Source organism: Cygnus atratus, chromosome 1 (assembly GCF_013377495.2).
Source record: "Cygnus atratus isolate AKBS03 ecotype Queensland, Australia chromosome 1, CAtr_DNAZoo_HiC_assembly, whole genome shotgun sequence".
NCBI classification, from domain to species: Eukaryota; Metazoa; Chordata; class Aves; order Anseriformes; family Anatidae; genus Cygnus; species Cygnus atratus.
The window spans coordinates 42,102,371-42,121,118 of NC_066362.1; the positions used below are offsets into that span (position 1 = coordinate 42,102,371).

The window sequence follows — 18,748 nt, forward strand, 5'->3', positions numbered from 1 at the left end:
TGTCTACTTAGAGCAGAACACTACTTTCTTTGAGTTACAGTCATCAGTTCTGCTTTCTTTTCTGAACCCAGGTATGCTTTTGCAACCAGTCTGTATGTGCTTCTTGCTGGCATAGCACTAGATGAAGAGAAATACCTGCAGCTGAACCCAGTGACACGTAGGCCAAGATATTTTCCTTGAGGATTATATCTGCAATTACAACTATAGAAATAGTGCCAAAGGCAGGAGTTTCCAAACCATCAGAAAGAAAAAGAGTTCAAAGTGGTATGTTATTGCTGCTTGATCGGTTGGATGCATTCACCTATAACAGAACAGAATTAGAAATTATTGCTACTTCCACTGTCACTGATAATGGCAACTAAATTTGGGAACCCTAGTGCCTTTTTCCACTTGTAGCTGACCTTGAGATCAAATCTTTTCTTCTTAGATACAGACCTTGCCATAAAATTCTAACCTAAATCACTCCCTATAAGATTAGTGTTATGTGGGGTTTATAACTTGCTTTAGATGCCACCAGTGTAGAACATGGCACTGCAGCTTCTCACTGGTATGGACAGAAGTAGGCAGAGCTCCCAATTAGATTCTTAATGAAGTTTATGTGTTACTTAAATTGCTCCAGGTAGTCCTCAGAGCTGCTGAGTTGTCTGGAACCCAGTTATTTTACCTCTGCTTTCCTATGTCTTCTTCAGTAGCATGAAAAATTGACAGGAGGATCTCTGTTGATGAGTGGAGTTCAGGCTTCACAACAGGCGGCAGCTTATTTTCATGCAACTACCCTGAGGTCTGCAGCTGACGTCCCCTGTCTGTTAATGCCCAGCCCAGAATTAGATAGCTGTGGATTATGCTGAAAGTGTTTTCATTCATTCAGACTTTCACATTAATCAGTCAGGCCAAACATTAATTTTCTGTGATGGTTAGAGCAGGCAAGTTTTCTAGGAGATGTGGGTCATTTGAATTAATTTTGATTACTCTGATTTATTTTTTTTTGCTTTTGTACTTATTGTACGGAAAATAGGTACAACTATTACAATTCAGTGACACAGAATAAAAGCAGTTCTTCCACAGCACATCTCTGTAACCCATGATTTTTATCTTGTCATAGCAGATTTTCTTTCCTGCATTTTCTTTTTCTATGACTCTCAGGCATTAACTTATATATTAAAACACATGTCAGAGCCTTAAAAAAAAAAAAAAAGATAAAATAAAAAATACACCATTAAGTTCATGTGCCATCCAGTACCAGAGCGTTTCCTATCCTCTTTTTTTTCCACAAAAAATTGTCTCATCGCAATTTGATATAGAAATAATAATAATGTTTCTCTAAATATAGAATTATACTTTTCTACATATCCTTTGAATCACTGAGTCTTTAAAGTCATTTAAAAGGCATGAGTATTTCTTCAGAATATTTGTCTGTAATACCATACTACTAATTTTCAGCAGAGAATGGTGTGATTTTAGTTTTATCCATCTGCCTAAATGAAAAAAATGTTCATTTAGTGTATTAAAAGTTACATCTTTCATATTTAAAGACATGAAGTCCAACAATAATTAATATTGCCTGATATATGATAATTGTAAATGAGAACAGATTTTAATTAAGAATTTAATTAATCTACTAGATTTGCTGCAGCAATCGTGTTCCAGAATGGCTTGAGAATATTGGCTTCCTGCTTGGATTTCAGCTCTAGAGCTCTGCATAAGTCCCTGCAAGCACAAACACTGGTCTCATTATATAAGAATTTAAGACCCTGAAACTTTCTTGTTTATATATTCCATATCATGAAAACTGGCTGTTTGTCAGCCTTGAGCACAATCCCTACATAAAAAGCTGTGAATATCTTGTGTATAAACACTGGGACATGCTCCTTAGATTTTTTTAGCCCACCTGTTCATTGATTACTTGGGTTTATTTCCAGAAGACACCACTATTTGAGCTCTTACAACTCACTGAGGATGACGGGTCTTTAAATCTGATCTGTTTTGTTTGCACTGAGACTAGACTAGCTAACATTAACATTTTCTTTCTGGAACAACAACAACAACAACAAAATCTGTCATTCCAAGAGCCTATATTTTATTTAGAAATAGTGTGGTTTCCTATCAAATCGGATGTTTTTTCTAAATTAGATGAGGTTGTCTGCCCTAAATCTGAGGGACTCCTAAATCTTCAAGGAACATTTTAAAGAATATAAAGAATCTCCTATAATCAAACTCAAAGTAGGAAACCTGCTGCATCTGCAAGACAGTAGTGTTACCTCTGTGCCATGCTGGGAGAGAGGGAGACACAAGGAAATGCTCTAAAAAGCTTGGAAGTTAGGTGTTGCTTGGTTTTGGAGCAAGGAGCTAGAAACCCTCTGATTCTCAGTTCATGATGTTTTGTCATGGCTACTTGGCCACAGACTGCAGACTTTGAAAGCTCAGGCCTTTTGGCATTATCCTGCACATTTATTTTAGAATTTCACCAAAATACCTCTCCCATGACACATTGTGATATTGTCTAATCAGAATTTTGTGAAAATCCTGCTGGATAATTCTGTGTGAGATCGTACTGACAAGTGTTACGAAGCTAAGGCTGTCGTCAATAGACTAGCATTTGTTATAGGCAGCTTTGCACCTCTGTTGGAACACACTTAAAGAGTCTACAAATTAAAGAAGTTAAAAACGTCAGTAATGGAGAAAGTAACACATCACTCATAACTTCAACAATTACTCTTATCTCTCCATTTAAAATGTGTACTTTATTTCTCATGTGGATGTTTTTGGATTCTACGTCAAGTCCCTGATTCTTGTTATGCTCTTCTTCACTAGATTCAGGCCATTTAATCTATGATACTTCCTCTCCATTGACGTGCTTATGCACTGCAATCAAGTCACTTTCAATCATGTTTTAAAAAAACTGAAGAAATTCATTTTTCACGTTTCTCATGATCAGGCTTTTTCTCCAGTTTCCCAATAAGAGTTGCGACCTTTCACATTCTTTCTACTTTTCAAAATCTTTTTAAAATACATACACAAGAACTGTATGCAGCATTCATGCTATTCTTGCCAGAGAAGCAAAGTCACATGCTACTTCTGCTCTTCTACTGTTGACTCTTTAGCATAGCATTGCACTTTCAGTTCATGGCCTATAGCTTATGACCCTAACTGCTTAGCAGGAAACACTGCCTTGTAAGATATATTTCCCGATTCAGTATATATATAGAAATAGTCTGAGTTCTTTTTCCTAGGATGTCAGATTTTTGCTTCTGTCTGTATAAAAATGTGATCTATGTGATTGTTTCCAGGTGACTAGGTGATTTAGCACTTTCTGACCAACCTGTTGCATTAGTAGTTATTATTATGATAATTTTGCCTACTTTATCAGTAGAAAAATTTACTTTCATATTTGTAAAAACAGCAACAGACCTTCAAATGGTTTTTTTGCATGTTTCCTTCATCAGGCAAATTTACAATCTTATCAAAGAATGAATCTGATTTTAGTTGAAAAGGCCTGTTTTCCAGATAACCATATGACTTCACATTCATTACATTCCACATCCTTTAAACCATCATTAATGCAAACTTTTATGAATTCTTCATTGTTTTATCTGGGTTTGATAAAAGGCAATTGGCTGATAGATTCCGCCTTCATCCCATTTGGCCTTTTTTGAGTAAGATGGGCATAGCATTAGCACCATTCCAGTCTTACAGAATTTCCCTTGTGGTCTAAGATTTATTAAAAATGAATATTATTGAGCCAGAGATTTCATGATAAGTACAGTCTTCTTTCCTAGATTTTTATAGATGACTGTGGTGACCTCGTTCTTTTTTACTGAAGAGATTAATGAAATTCAGTGTGTTGTACTGATTGCTACGATGACCTTTGATGAGCTGTCTTGTCTTCCTAAAGAATGCGTTAAGAGAATGCATTTTTCAAACTGAAATACTGGGGAAGTGGAGTAATATAAGAGGCTTTTACCCATATGTATTTATCCAAAAACTTGAATATATTTCAGTGGATTCATAAAAATGTGTTTTTGAATGCTTGGTTTAAGAAGTGGCAATGAGTCTGGTAAGAGAAAGTCAATAGATTTGAATACACAGCAATAGTTAGGAGAAAATCATTTTTGAACTGAGCACAGATTTTTCCCAAGCTGAATTCTAAACTTTTGTTCATGGGGCATGCGTTATTTTATTCATTTCAACTGGAACCAAGACAAAAATATTGAAAGCATCTGAGAGAGTATTTTACATATTTGCGACTTCCCAGAAACTAGAAAGCCCTACATGAAGAGCACTTCTGAGGTTTTCCAGCTTGCCTCTTCCAACTGTGTATCCTTTACCCTACCTCATATTTTTAGAAAGCTTGGGTGCTCTAGAAAAATCTCCAGTGCAAAAATTAGTAAAAGAGGGCAATGTAAGAAAACTTTCCAAATGAAAAACAGGGATACAGAACAGGATTTCAAATCCTGCCAGTAATTGTAGAACAGAAGCAGTGGGTGGAAATAATAGCATTTATATAATAATAAATGGCATTGTGTTGGTTGAAATTATACATGAAGCAAAAAGCCTTCATCTGGATAAATTACAGGTGGAGAACTGTCTTGCCTTAAGACTTCACCTACTGGTGAAGTCTCCAGCCTGCCACTAGCTAACCAGCGCATTTCTAGTTTCAGAACAACTACATCACATACCGCCTCTTATCTAACTGCCAATTTAGGAGATTTTGAAGAAGGCTGCCATATTGTGTGGAGTTTGTGATTTGGGGTCATAGAAGGGAGCTGGAGGTAGTGCGGGGGGATATCATGGGGGAGCATGAAAGCTGAACTGTTGTTACAGCAAGCAAAAAATGAGAGGAAGGAGGACATATATCCACAGGAGCTGAATGAACCAGGCTGAGTTAGTGTCACTGCAAAAAAAAAGCCATTTATTTATAACATATCTGTGACTGGTACAAGGTGCAAGGTCATTTTATCTTCATAGTTTGTTGCAAAGGAAAGGGAAAAAGATAGCTGCCTATGAAAGTAATCCACAGATTCCACTGAATTTCCCTGCGTGGTTCTTGCAGATTGCAGATTCGTGAACAGAAATATACTGTATAGCTTCAGTAATGGAGTCACTGAATTCACCTGATAGTCTTTCACTGGGGCTGTTGGATTTCATCAGAATTTACCAGCATCCATGGAGAATTACTCACTCCATCTTGCCACTTATTCTCAGCTACTGGTTCATTTAATCTGTGCATTCTGTCTTATCATTAACTGCAAATGTATGGTCATTTTAGCAAGGACTCTGTTTGTGACAGGTTTTTGATACAGCACCATATACAGTGCAACACTGATCCTGACCAAAATCTGCATGTGCTACTTTAAAGAAAAAAGTACCTCACTCATATAAGTTGCTATATTGGATACAAGTAAGAAGTCTGTAATTGATTTGATTCTTAATTACAGTTCTCTGTCTGCTGACCCTACGTATTTTCTGATGTATGCTGTAATTTCAATCTACAGTCTAAAGCTTTTGAGTCAATCACTTTTGGAAACAAGACACTCTTTTCATAGTGGAAACTATATTAACTAAGCATTACAGTGCCCATACTTACTTCAAGAGATGTTTTCAAATCATGTGAGGGTACTGTACTGTGACTTCCTGCGTCCTATCACAAGAGGACAAGGATTTTCTGTAGAGTGACTACAATGTACATGTAATTTGCTATTAATTACGGAAAAGCTTTGTGATTTGACTTCTCCTGGTGCCTGATAAGCCAAAAATTAAAAAAAAAAAACTTTCAACCGTATTACATTTCCTTTCTATGTTGTACTTAGACCACTCACTAGAAGACGAGCCTCGTGACATGCTATAGTTAATAAGTTTTCCATGCTGTCAAAAGTAACAATATTAATGTGCCATTCAGTTAAATTAATTTTGTTTCGTGCACTGGCCTGCATAAACGTGAGTGACATTTAGAAATATGATCAGGCAAGAGCTGAGGAGAAATGAAGTGGCAAAATAGAGCAAGATGCAATCATTAAAGCAGAGCAGACAGCTGCAAGCATTTGTGGATAGGCAAAGAGCTACTGAAAACCAGTCTATGATTTTTGGGTGTATATGTTTGTTTTAATTCATTCCTCCCTTTTTCATTTACTTAAGATTTATTTTTTTTTGTCTTCTTTAATTAAGAACTCAGTATGTTTGGTAGCATCGTCTCTCTTTTGGAAATGAAAGGGTGCGTTTCTGCTAATCTTTGATTTCAAGTGCCTTCAGCCACAGCTTTTCTAATTTTGGAAGAGGCAGCTGATTGTAATGCTTTTAAACTGATGACCATGAAGTGTCATTTTCTACTAATAATAACAGTGTTTTCTCCCTCAATTTTTTCTGCTTTTTAGAGAACAGCAATAGAAGTGCTTTCTCTAAACAGTTAAAAATGTAATGAAGAGGTCTAAAAGAGGGAACCTGACAGAACCTGACTTGTTAATATTTTAATAACATTGGCTAGTTCAAATTGTTGCCCAGCTTGCCTGCAAGTCTGATTTACCATTGTATTGAAGAGTATTACATAATTAGGACAGTTAAAAGAAATGCAGTCTACTACATAAATGTATTGCAATAAGAAGGCAGAGATTTGTGAAGAATTCTATGTCAAGTGCTGTTCAGAGAAAAAATAAAGTAGTTTATTTCCATAGGAAGATCTTGCCAGGCCTTGTTCCCTTTAAGCAAAGGTAAAAAGTAGTGCTGGCATACAGACGTTGTATGACAAAGGAGTCAGAGAGTAGAATTGTAGTAGGGAAAGCAGTCGAAAGGAATATGCAATTAAAGCTGTTTCTTTTGGCTCTTCCACACACCTACTTTATACCATGACTATATCCCTACAGATACCACCTCCTGATACCTTTAATAAATTCCCTTCATTTGAAAGATTGTTCCCTGTCTACTCTAAAACTCTCTTTTAAAACTTACCTCCTGGACCTTTGCTTCTATTTCTGTTCTCTGTTCACCTAGCATCAGCCTCCTTTCCATCTCTCCTTTAGACTGTTGTCACTGCTAATCCCTTTTTTATAGCATCCGAAACAAGCCCTTTGGGTCTGTGCCTCAAGAACCCTCTGTTTCTTCTGAGATCTCCTGCTGTAGCCTATTTCACTTAGCTTTGGTTCTTAATTTACTTGTTATATGGCTTGTAACTGAATACTGTACATTAAAATGAGCTCATTTTATGGCCAAGTTTTCACATTTGAAGAGAGTGTTACCTACAAAAGCACTTCTGAAATAATGCTAGTAAAAGCAAACAAGAGAGACCTTTGATCACAAACACTGTAGATCCATTTTGGAAGACAAGTGGGTTATTCCTGTGAATAAAAGCTGATCCTTGAATAAGGAAGCATGTGGTAGGACACTTGTCTGTTCATATTTGTACTATTTTAAAACATTTTCTTCAAAAGTGCAGTAGGTACAGCCTTGAAGAAGGTTCTTCCTTATCTCCAGAGGCATTTAGCACTTGTTTATTTTCAGCTGTATAATAGTGTGGCTGCTCCATTCATGGGAATGAAATCCTTTTAGACAGTGAAGGAATTATTCTGCTTGTCAGATTAATGGTTTAGTTGTTAAAATCCTAAGTTTGTACTGACTGGGTTTATAGTTAACATTTCACGTCTGAAATACCTGCTTCTGTAATCAATGTTTTGCTTGAAAAGGTGGGGGAGAATTCTGCCTTTCCTCTTCACTCTCACCACTTTATCCCCAAAGTAGTTCATAGACTTCGGGGTTCAGTGTTACATGGTGTAAATACATATTCATGTAAGAATCTCTGAAAGTGCTGTAGTAATAGGCTGACACATGAGCCCTAGCTTTTCTTTCTCTTTCTGGTCCTCCTTTTTCTTTCCCTGCTGCACCACCTATTTCTAGCCTATTTATGCAAACTGCATTTTATATCCTTCTTGTTCACTTCCCACTCCTTTGTCTAATTGTGGCAGAACCGTCTTCATATTGTGGGGTCATCTGTTTGCAAGTGTAAGAGAAAAATATCTTATTTCCTGATTTTACCTCTTGCAGGCTTGAAATTTTCTTTGTTGTTTAACAGCATATTTATCAAAAATGCAATGCCTTCAAAGCCAGTAATGTTGAAGATAGTTGTTGTGGCAATAAAATTTCAGGCTTAGAGAAAAAGGGGGAAGACCAAAAAAAACCACAGTATTTCATTTTCCTTCTCCAGTATGATCCTTATTTAACCTGGAGGAGCAGTATTTTCCCAATTCTAGGTGCCCCATCCTCCAGGGATGGGGCACCCCCAGCTTCCCTGGGCAACCTGTTCCAGTGTCTCACTGCCCTCTGAGCAAAGAATTTCTTCCTTACATCTAATCTAAATGTACCTGTCTTAAGTTTAAATCCACTACTCCTTGTCCTTTTACTGCACTCCCTGACAAAAAGTCCCTCCCTAGCTTTCCTGCAGGCCCCCTTTAGGTACTGGAAAGTCGCTGTAAGGTTTCCCCAGAGCCTTCTCTTCTCCAAACCCAACTCCCTCACCCTGTCTTCACAGGAGAGGTGCTCTAGCCCCTTGATCATCTATTATCAATACTATTAGCTTATATTTCAAACATGGATTGGTGGAAGATTGTATTTTGGGTCTTCACCCACAAACATCCTATTTTGTTTCTTTTAGTCTCATGCAAATATCTACAATTAAAATTGGCTATTGAATTTGGAAACCCACTGCACTGTGTTTATATCTTTCTTGTACTGATAATTTTGGAGTCTTAGATCCAATTAGGGAAAAAAAAAGTGTGGTGCTGTGGCTTGTTATTTTGGTATTGTTTTACCAAGAGAGCTGCAAGCATCAACTTTCTTGTAATATCTTAAACAAAACGTGGAGAATGCTTGTATTAAGAAGACAGATATCACTGTTAGAGATTCTGCAGTGTGAATGAGAGTAATCTGCATAAATAGCATTTTTCTCTGTAGCTTATTAGGAAAGTGTGCTGTCAAGGTAAAAATGACCACTGACAAATACAAGAAAAAACATGAGACAGGCAGGAGAGGCTTACAGTCTTCTCTAAAAGGATCAGGTTCTCAATAGGACCTCAAATAGCCTTTTCTAAGCTGAAGAAGTGTTACCAGTGCTATGTCATTTATGTTCTGCTCCATTGCATCCTCTTTAAATGTAATGAAGTTATGAAGTTGCTTAGATGGAGAGAGTCTTTTGATTGGTGTTTAGGCATTATACATGAATAGGTTAATGTCTGTGAACCTCCCAGTTGGAACTTTCTAACACTAACTTACAGTTTTCATCAGAGATCAAAGTAATTTACTAACATAAATTATTTATACATAGAGCTGAAAGAAATTCATAATAACAATAAGGCACCTTCATGAGATAATCACCATACCAGAAGCACTCATCTGTACCTCATAGCCCTGCAGGGGTTTGTAATTATCTCCTGCAAACCACACCTCTAGTGATTGTTTTCTGTTGCTTCATTGCAGTGCTGCCACTTGCAGTATCTTGCCTGACAAATATTTTTAAAATTAAAAAAAAAAAAACACAGCTTAGGAATAGAAAACTCTTGGCAGCAATGCGAAGAAGAAATGTTAAAGTACAAGAAATATTCAAGAAAACTAGTTATTACAGATTTTAATGACAGCAAAAAAGCTCTACGTGTGATTATGTGGGGATTTAAACAGGTATCTCTGCTTTTTCTTCAAGTTATTCACTGAAATAAGCCCATCATCTGCTGCCATTTCCCATGGCTTGCTGGTGATCTATGGAAAACTGGCTGTTTACATGGTGCTGCCTTCTTCTTCATGTTTCCTGCAGCTAAAATTACATTAGATGAGCCTAAAAATGCATTAAATACTCTCATAAAATTACTCTTCTGTGTAGACAATTGCAGTATTTGCACAGAAGCATAACATGATTACAGATGGAGAAAGGCTGGTGAGAGGTGATGGATATATTGCAGATACTTATCCAAGCCTGGATAAAAAAGTGTTTGTGTCTAAGAGATATTGTGAGAAGAATGTAAGGAAACCACAAAAGTAGAATAGATGCTTGTTATTCGGTAGGAATTTCATTTTCAAAAATGCTCGTGCACACAGATATTTAGATACTTTGCATAAAATTCAGCAAATAAAACCTAGTTTAATGCAGCATAGGCACTTTACTCTCAGTAGAAAGTACTTGTAAAAAGTTATTGATCATTTGTATAGCTAGACCTCTATATCTAACTGTTACCAGTGCTGAAAATTTGGCTTGGTGGTTAAAGCTCAGATTCTCATAAATGACATTAGAGAAGAATATTTTGGTGCATTTTCCATGGTAAAGTCCTTAGGATGTGGTCTGTCTTTTCTTTGTGACATTCCAACTACAACTGTGGACCCCTGAGCAGTTACTTTCGGTAGTTTTCCCACAGCTTTTTAGGTAAGGTTCTGCCTTTGTATCTTTTCCCTTGACTCCTTGAAGCTGGTAAATTGCCATGTCCTTCCTATATTTGTGGTATGGGGAAAAGGTGCATAATTTTTGCCAGAATTACCCAGTGTCTTAACCAAAAGCCTGGATACACATCCAAAACTTTTCAGCGACCAACCTTCCAATTTATCCTAACAGAACACTGGAGCCGAAGGGACTGATAAAAATGTACTTTACTGCCAGAAGAAACTGTGGAAAACAGATTTGTGCCATAAGGATGACAGTCTTTGAAAGCGAAACAGTGCTGTCTAAAATGCCTTATTGGACTGTTTAGTATAACATGATTCTTCTTCTCTTAAAGGAAACCTATTTACTCACCTAGAGATAACATTGTGCCTGAAAGGAAGGAGGAATGCAGCTCGGATCATCCTAAAGATCATTTCTAAGCAGTAGTCTGGTCTTTTCTCTCCTGTATCTGCAAGTTTAAATATATTATTCCTAGTTTTAAAATGAAGTTCCAGTAATTCTGCCCATAATTCAGCCTCTCCCTCTTTGCCAGGACTGTTAGGAAAGTACTAAGCAATGCGTGGCAAAAGGTTGTGTTTGGCAGAATCCCAGATGATAGTCTGCAAAGACTGAAGGCAAAACTTCCAACCACTCCCGATGTGAAGAGGGATGTACTCCCTGCCTATCTGCCTTCCCAGTTTGCCTGTCTGATAGTAGACAGGTCTTTCTTACATTTATTGTTTTGTGCTTTGTGTTTTATCTACATTTTGCTTTTGTGACAAATCATGATGAGAAAGAACCGACATTACTCTTTTGCAGAAAACAGTAGTGGTTGCATATGCATGTTAATTGATTTCCACTGAAACACGAACTGGAAAAAAATACTGACTTGGTTAATATTACAGAGCAAACAGTCTGGGATCCTGATTGTCCAAGGTGAAGTGGGGGGCAGTGTAGCTTGCTTTGCAGCCAGCACATCTTGTCATTTGGGTCCATCCAGGACAGTTGCTGTGAACTCCAGTTGTTACAATGGACTTCAGGTTACCAAGGATTTAACTTGTGGCAGACATGTTGTTAATTTGAATGGTTTGTTTTACAACAGGAGTTTGAAATGTAATCCTGGTTTTTCAAAATCAAAAAGGTTCAAAATGATTTAAAAAAATAAAATAAAATGATAACACAATGACTTGTTTGCTTTCACAGCAAGAAAAGCTGGGTGATATCTGCTTCTCCCTGCGCTATGTGCCTACTGCTGGCAAACTGACTGTTGTCATTCTGGAGGCGAAGAACCTGAAGAAGATGGATGTCGGTGGACTGTCAGGTATGTGCATGAAAATCTGCTTGTAGACTTTGCAGGCTTGTAAGGCAGAAAAACAATTCATTTTCCATTGGAGATCTCTTGGTTGAGAGGGTAAGGGCTCTTGTTCACTGTCTGAAAAATGCATTTTGTGTTTTCTGAAACTTAAGGCTTGACTGGGTATAACAGAACTCATTCTAGATTTAAAAAAGGAAATTCATTATATATCGCATTCCAGTCCAAGACAAGGTCTGACGAGTTAAGCAGTCAGATAGTGCCCTCTGTACTTTCCTTCTCTCCTGTTGCCTGGAGATAAATATGGACTATTCAGGCAAGAGAAAAAGAAATCTGACTACAATTCCTATTGTCTGTTTAATCTCACAAAATGTGAACATTTCCCTACAATGTTACTGATAATACATAATAGAGGAACTCATCACAGGTCACTGTGCTGACTACTGTCTGAGGTGCTAGGGTAATTGTTTCTGCATTTGAAGGGCTCAGGTGTGATTGCTCCCATGCACAGATTTGGGACTGTTCTGCATTTACATGTACACCAGCAATCAAAATGACAGTCTTGCACTTGTGGGAGTCGATGAGGTTGATACCTACAAATAGTCCTCATAGTAAAGCTAAGCACGCAGTGAATGAGGTGATGTACACCATCTCTAAGGGAGGGCACAGTCAGCACGTGTGACACCAGGGCTGTGTCCTGGGGACCTGGCAGAGCTCCACATAGGCTTCTGTTCTCTGCTGTGTCTGGGTTCTCGGACACAAATTACTTTCTGAATTGCCAATTAGCTGAGACCAAATTAAATAACAAGGTGCTTCATAAGGAAAGGTCTTTGCAGAAGAAGTTTATTTTATATACCTTCTCTTAAAAACCATTGAGAATAAGGATGTTTCTATCACAGCTCCAGAACTGAACACTTTGACAGCTGTCACTAACACACATATGATGTAATTGCTCACTTTGAATAAACAAGAAACAAACAAAATGATACAAGCAAGAGTTATATACAAAGTGCACATCGGAATGGGGGCATGCTCGAAGTAAGCCTGGAGGTTTTGTTTACCACTTCTGATGAACAATAACAGGAGAGCCTTCATAAAGTGAAAGGAAACAAAGTCTCATACCAGTAGCCAGTTATCGTTCTTTTATTTTACTTGCTTCTAAAGTCTTCCACTGTACAACAGCAGATATCATAAAATAAAAGACATCAAAATGTTGTTGTGGTTGTTACCTGAATCAAATCTAATTTTTTGAACACCCATTCTAAAATGTGAACACACCACTAATTGTTTCCTCAATGCCTGTACTGAACCGATTGCAAATTACAGTTCTTAAGAACATTTCCTTCATAATTGTTTCCTAATGAAAAAATACATTCTCTTAGTGAGGAAGTGTGATACTTTTTGACTACAGTAGAGGTCTAAGAGCCAGAACGTCTGTATTCTTTTACAAATTTTGAAAGACGTGATGGTTAATGGCTACAAAACCCCTAAGAAAAGAAAGTGGCAGGAGAAGTACCAATGAACTGAAGATCTTCTATCAACTTGAGATGAAAAATATAATGCATTGTTGGAAATGAATGTGCTTACTCTCCTTTATGTGATGAAGTGCCAGAACAGAGTAAAGGACGTTCAAATGTATTTCTAGGGGATGACAGGTTTTGTTCTTCTTTTTTAGGGCCATACCAAACTAGAAACATCTTGTACTCTCTGAGACAAACAAACCCAATGGGATACCATAGTTGTAGTAGGAATTCAAAAGTCCCTGACAGTGATAAATGGCAGTTAGTGTGATACACCTGAGGCAGTAATTATAGATGAAATAACATTGGTTTAAAGTGGATACAGTATCTTTCATTAGGGAATTTATCTTTTGAATAAATTATGCAGAAATAACTTGAAATCCAGCTGAGATTCTGTTATTATTCACACTAACTAATACCTAATCTCAGAGTAAGGTACTGTTAAGTGGTAGTGAAGGTGGCAGGATTTTATCTCGATTAGGGAACACTTTCCCCACTAGTTCGTTATTTTCTCTAGACACTAAAATTGCTTTTCACTTTGCAAAACTGAAAGTTTTGCATTGCAGTGGAGGTGGGAGAACACTAACAATCAAATATTATCTCAGACTGAATGCTACCTATATACTCAACAGCACTTACTGTCACCAAGGGGAGACCATTAGCAAGAGGTGAAAATTACGTAGGTGTCACAGATGAAAAAAAAAATCTTAGACGTTTGTCAAAAATTGCTGAGAAGTGTCTAGTTTTTGAGTTTAGGATCTTTTTTTGTATTCTGTCCTATATTGGAGGAGATGCTGGAAAAGGAGAAGATAGACACTTGGAAATGGCTCCTCTTTCTCCTCCATCTAGCCTTTCTGCCTCTCAGTGGAGTTTATCCGCATTGCACAAAGGAGAAGCAAGGCTCTGGCTCCTGCAGGAGGTCTGACAGCACTGCCAAGCATTCACAGCAAACAGCAGGCAACTCTGCAGTCTCCTTCTGGCTGCTGCCCTGCACGTTTTAAGTATAACTGCTTCTAGTGAATATCTGCTATACCTTTGCTCCTCAGTGACGTGGAAAGCTTTAGCAATTATGCATCTGTTGTCCCAATACAAAGACCAAGTCAGTCACTGTGGTTCAGTAGTATTCTGAACTTCTTGTTAATAATAATTTATTAAAAATTGGAATGCATCCATAACTGTGGTCAATCATACTTTAAAACATTATTGGTTTTCAACATGTATACTTATGCTGTGCCCAGTTAAGAAAGCACCTATCAAAAGCAAGAGAACAATCAAAGTAGTTTTAAAATACCATCTTTCCTAGCATGGCTACAGTTGTTCTACTGGTGAAATCTTAATCCAGCTAGTCAGCCTATGTGTCCAATTTAATGGTTACGACACTTGAAAAAAAAAAAAAAAGTCTTTATCTCCCGCATTTTGAACTTTTCCATAAATTTTATTAACAGTCAAAAGCCTAGCATAAATTACTTCAGACAGATAATAAAAGACAACAAACTAATCATCAAATTCATTAGACTCCTTGTAGCAAAACCAGATCACCCATCTGAGCAATAAACTCCCAGGTCTTAAACTTAATTGCAACATCAGGCTGTGACTAAAGCAAACCTTGGCTCAAACACGAACTGTTCAGCCTGAGCTCATCAAGTCACCACAACAAGTGGAAATTATTACTTCTGGTGAGGAAGGGCCTCTGGCAAACAATTATGCATGTTTTAAAATGGCATTTTAATTATTTAAATTATATTCAAATGCATTTTTAATGAAACTGACATCTGGCAGGTGATATGTAGGAATGTTAGCTATGAAGAAATTATTTTTATTTGTTGGAATTTGGTAAACTGGGGTTACATGGCTTTATAGGCATATTTCACCCAAAATTTCTAAGAGGCTTAGAAGCTTATGTCTTACTGAAAATCAAGGGAACTTAGACTCCCAAGTCACTGTATTTTTTTAATTGCCTTTAGATGACTTGCAAAACTGGAAGATTTCAAAACCAGCTTGCCATTTAATCTCTCCAAACAGCTGATAAAGACACAGTCCAACTAATTCCTTGATAAGGGCACAGTGCAGCTCAGCAATGCATTTCAGTTTACAAGGGTTGTCTATGAATTACAGTACATTATTCAGGTTTACAATCCCTTCTGCTCCAGAAAGAAAGCAGAAATTATCTTTATATTATTATACCTTGTGAGATATACAATTATAACTTGTGAGATATTCATTTAAATCAGAATGGTAGTGATTTCAGTTACTGATTTAAATGAGTATGAAACTTTTATCTAAATTCATTTTAATCTTGTGTTGTATTTGTATTTTTTGCTTGTTTTATAAAGAAAAAGAAATGGTAGCTTAACCCTTAGCACATCTGACAGCAGATAAATGCATACTGTAAAATAAATAGTGTTTTTTGTATTTTATAGGAAGATTCCCAATATTAACACACGTTTATGTAGGCAATTCTATAGATTTCAATGTATTTAGTTGTAGCCTGCATTTATATTCATTTTTGTTCCCAATATGAAATAAAAGCTTTCATTTCAATTTTCTAGTAGCTTTCCCTGCTTTGACTGAGAAATTGAAATACATTACCTGAGACAGGCTGGCACCTGAACAGACCATTGTTGTGAGTGTTTAGCTACGCAGGCCCTTTGGCTTAAATGCCTTTTCTTAAGAAGTTCAGTGTCTATATGTATTACTGACAAAATATTGTTTCATTTCTAAAAAAGTTTCATCTCTTAGTAGCTAATAATAAGTGTAAGCTTTAACATAGCATATCGTCTTTTTAGGATTAATTTCAGCAAGGTTTATTTCTTCTAATAAAAAAAAAACAGACACTGCATTTTTGTTTTATGTGTTGTTTTAGTATGCTTAGCTTTTAGTCAATCTAATTACTAGGAATGTATCCTAGCAGGAAGCTTTTTCTTCCCTTTATCTCCTTCGTGCTGCTGCCTCTCAACATCCCTGAGGTCAGACTCAGGTTACCAATGGGGAGGTGAGGACCTAACTGGCATGGGCTCAGATCCTGCTTAGGCACTGTGGTTTATAGAAATTATTCAGATTATAGAAAACCCCAAACTGTATCCATTTATGCCAAATTAATGCTTAGGAAGAACTGCAAAGACTGATTGGATCCGTGTGATCTTCCTTCTGCAGGAACCTGCAGATACCACACAGAAGAGAAAGCAGCCCATAACCCAGCCCATGATGTGTGAAAGCTAATCTCAATATTTATGAGTTATGAATAGAAAATACATAGCACCTCTTTGTATCTGTCAAGCAAATACTATAAATCTGAACTATCTCTGGGGACCAAATTATAAAAAAGATTATAAAAGATTTGTAAAATAAAAAAATGTTTAGAGACCGTTTCTTTGAGGACAGAATGAAGGCTCATGAATTATGCAGTCAGAGCATTCACTTTAATAACTTCATTAAAACATAAGAAACCTTAAAAGCTATCTAACATGAATGTATTAATATGTGAAGAGAAATACACTATTGGTGCCATGGCCTTCCTATAATCCATATTGTAAGCATAACTCCATGAATATTAAGGGAAAGAAAAACAGCCTTACTAAAAGACAAAATTAAAATAAAAACACAACAGCTGCATTTACATCTAGCCTAATCCAAAAGAATGCAACAGAGATCAGTACGAACAAATATTTTAAGATCTCTACTTTCAGTGAGTATTTCTACAGTATCTAATATTTCAATATCTCTACTGCAGTACACTGACAGGCAGAACTTCCAACAGTAGATGGCTGCAACAATACATTTCTCTAACAATTGCGAAACAGCCTTGCAGCATCACAGTAAATTTACTTTGGGCTCCGACAGTGGTGATGGGATCAGTCACCAAATCTCTGTCATGTCAAAATCCTTCTCGCCTTCACAGAACAATATTTCTGTTGGTAACATCTTCCCTAGGACTGGGCAGTGATGGGGACAGGGGGGTTTGTCCGAAATGGTCCTCTTTCAACGGCTAAATAAGGTCTAAGCTTTCTTCTACTCACTACTCAAACCTTCAGCATTAAATCGTGTGAAGTAACGAGCCTGATGAAGGTAATTCCAAAATCAAAAGACAGTAAAAATTGAAACATATTCATCATAGAAGCCATATTAATGGATACATAAACTCTGGTATTTTAGGGCATTTTGGAGGTTCTTATGAGGAAGCTGCTAGCTAATTGTCCATTTTGGAGCAAGTACACAATTTCCACTGAATCATTTGCCACAGGCTATTTCACACAACAATATATTGTATTAGATGAACCATCAAATGCAGCAGCTCCTACAAAGAAGCGAAGTCAAATTGTTCTGCTCTTTTTTTTCCTCTTACACTTCAAGTGAGGAAAAAGAGATTGTGCTATCTGGTTACCAGTAAAACTGGACAAAACCTGTAGGCATTGCTCTGAAAAACCTTAGTAACCTTAGGACAAACATTGTGCCACAAAAGCGCCTGGGCTCAGGAGGTGTTTGAACAACTTCTTGATTTGAGAAAGGAAAGAAAGCTTATTGTACATGTACATTTCCTTAATCATACATGCTGACCAAAGGTACAGGAGATCAGGACCCACCTGTATGGACTCGGCCAGCAGTCAGAATTTTATAGCATTGCTGTTGATTTCCTCCCTCCTTCCCCAAAACAGAGAACCTGGAAACTTCTCATTCTTTTATTTGAATATCCACATCTAAATAATGCATTTTTTTGTGTGTGTGTGTGTGTGTGTGCTTCTTTCTGATTAAATTATAGTGTGTTTTTATTTGGTTATGCATTCCCAGAGCAAGTGTGAAGATGTGTGTGTTAATTACTTATATGAAAATAAGATGGTTAATACTTAGGTTTTCAAGCTCTACTAAAATTTCATAGCAATATGAGTGGCTGTAAAATAGATGTAGAAATACTGTAGATAGATTCAGGCATCCTTAGGGAAATTAGTCAGTTCTCTTACGAGCAAGTTTAATTTATTTTTACTCTCTGAAAATGGCAGTCTATTTCTTTTTATTTTTTTTAATGGGTTGGAAGAAAAAAAATAAAATATGGTCTCAAAAAGAAAACGTCCTTTTTTCATCTCTATAAATACAGTTTAGATGGGTACTTAAATGATCGCAGAAAGTGAAAAAAAGTATAATCAAGGGTATTTCCTCTTTAGGACTACGTAAAGACATACACATTTTTAAGACAGCATAAGCATTATATTAGCACTGTTATGCAGCTGGAGTTTGATTAAGTTTGTAGGGCTTTCTGAAGAAACAAAAACAACTTTTAAATAAAATTTATATGTTACTTTAAATCCCTCATGCATTTTTTTCTTTGTTTAACAACATGTGGGCAAGAAAGACAACTAGTTTCTGCTAGGCCTTTATGTGGTTACTTCTTATAGGCCTCCTGATTCCATTTCCGAAGTGTAGCCACTTTGTTTGTGCATCTCAACAGACAGAAACATTTCACAAATGAGACCCTTGATCCCAATCCTGAATTATGCCTGAAGCGAGCAGGGGCTATATACTGAAAAGGGAACTGCATGT

The 18,748-nt window shown here is 36.9% G+C and overlaps 1 protein-coding gene across 3 annotated transcripts in view; it reads left to right on the top strand.

The window, feature by feature from the left end:
* Positions 1-18,748, top strand: part of SYT1 (synaptotagmin 1) — a 355,350-nt gene that overhangs the window by 288,368 nt on the left and 48,234 nt on the right. For 2 of the 3 annotated variants that reach the window (XM_035544091.2, XM_035544092.2), the window contains exon 9: positions 11,588-11,705. In XM_035544091.2, the coding sequence (XP_035399984.1) occupies positions 11,588-11,705 (118 nt within the window). Of the gene's footprint in view, positions 1-11,587; positions 11,706-14,007; positions 14,414-18,748 lie in introns of those variants that run through there. The other variant, XM_035544093.2, reaches the window with a different exon arrangement.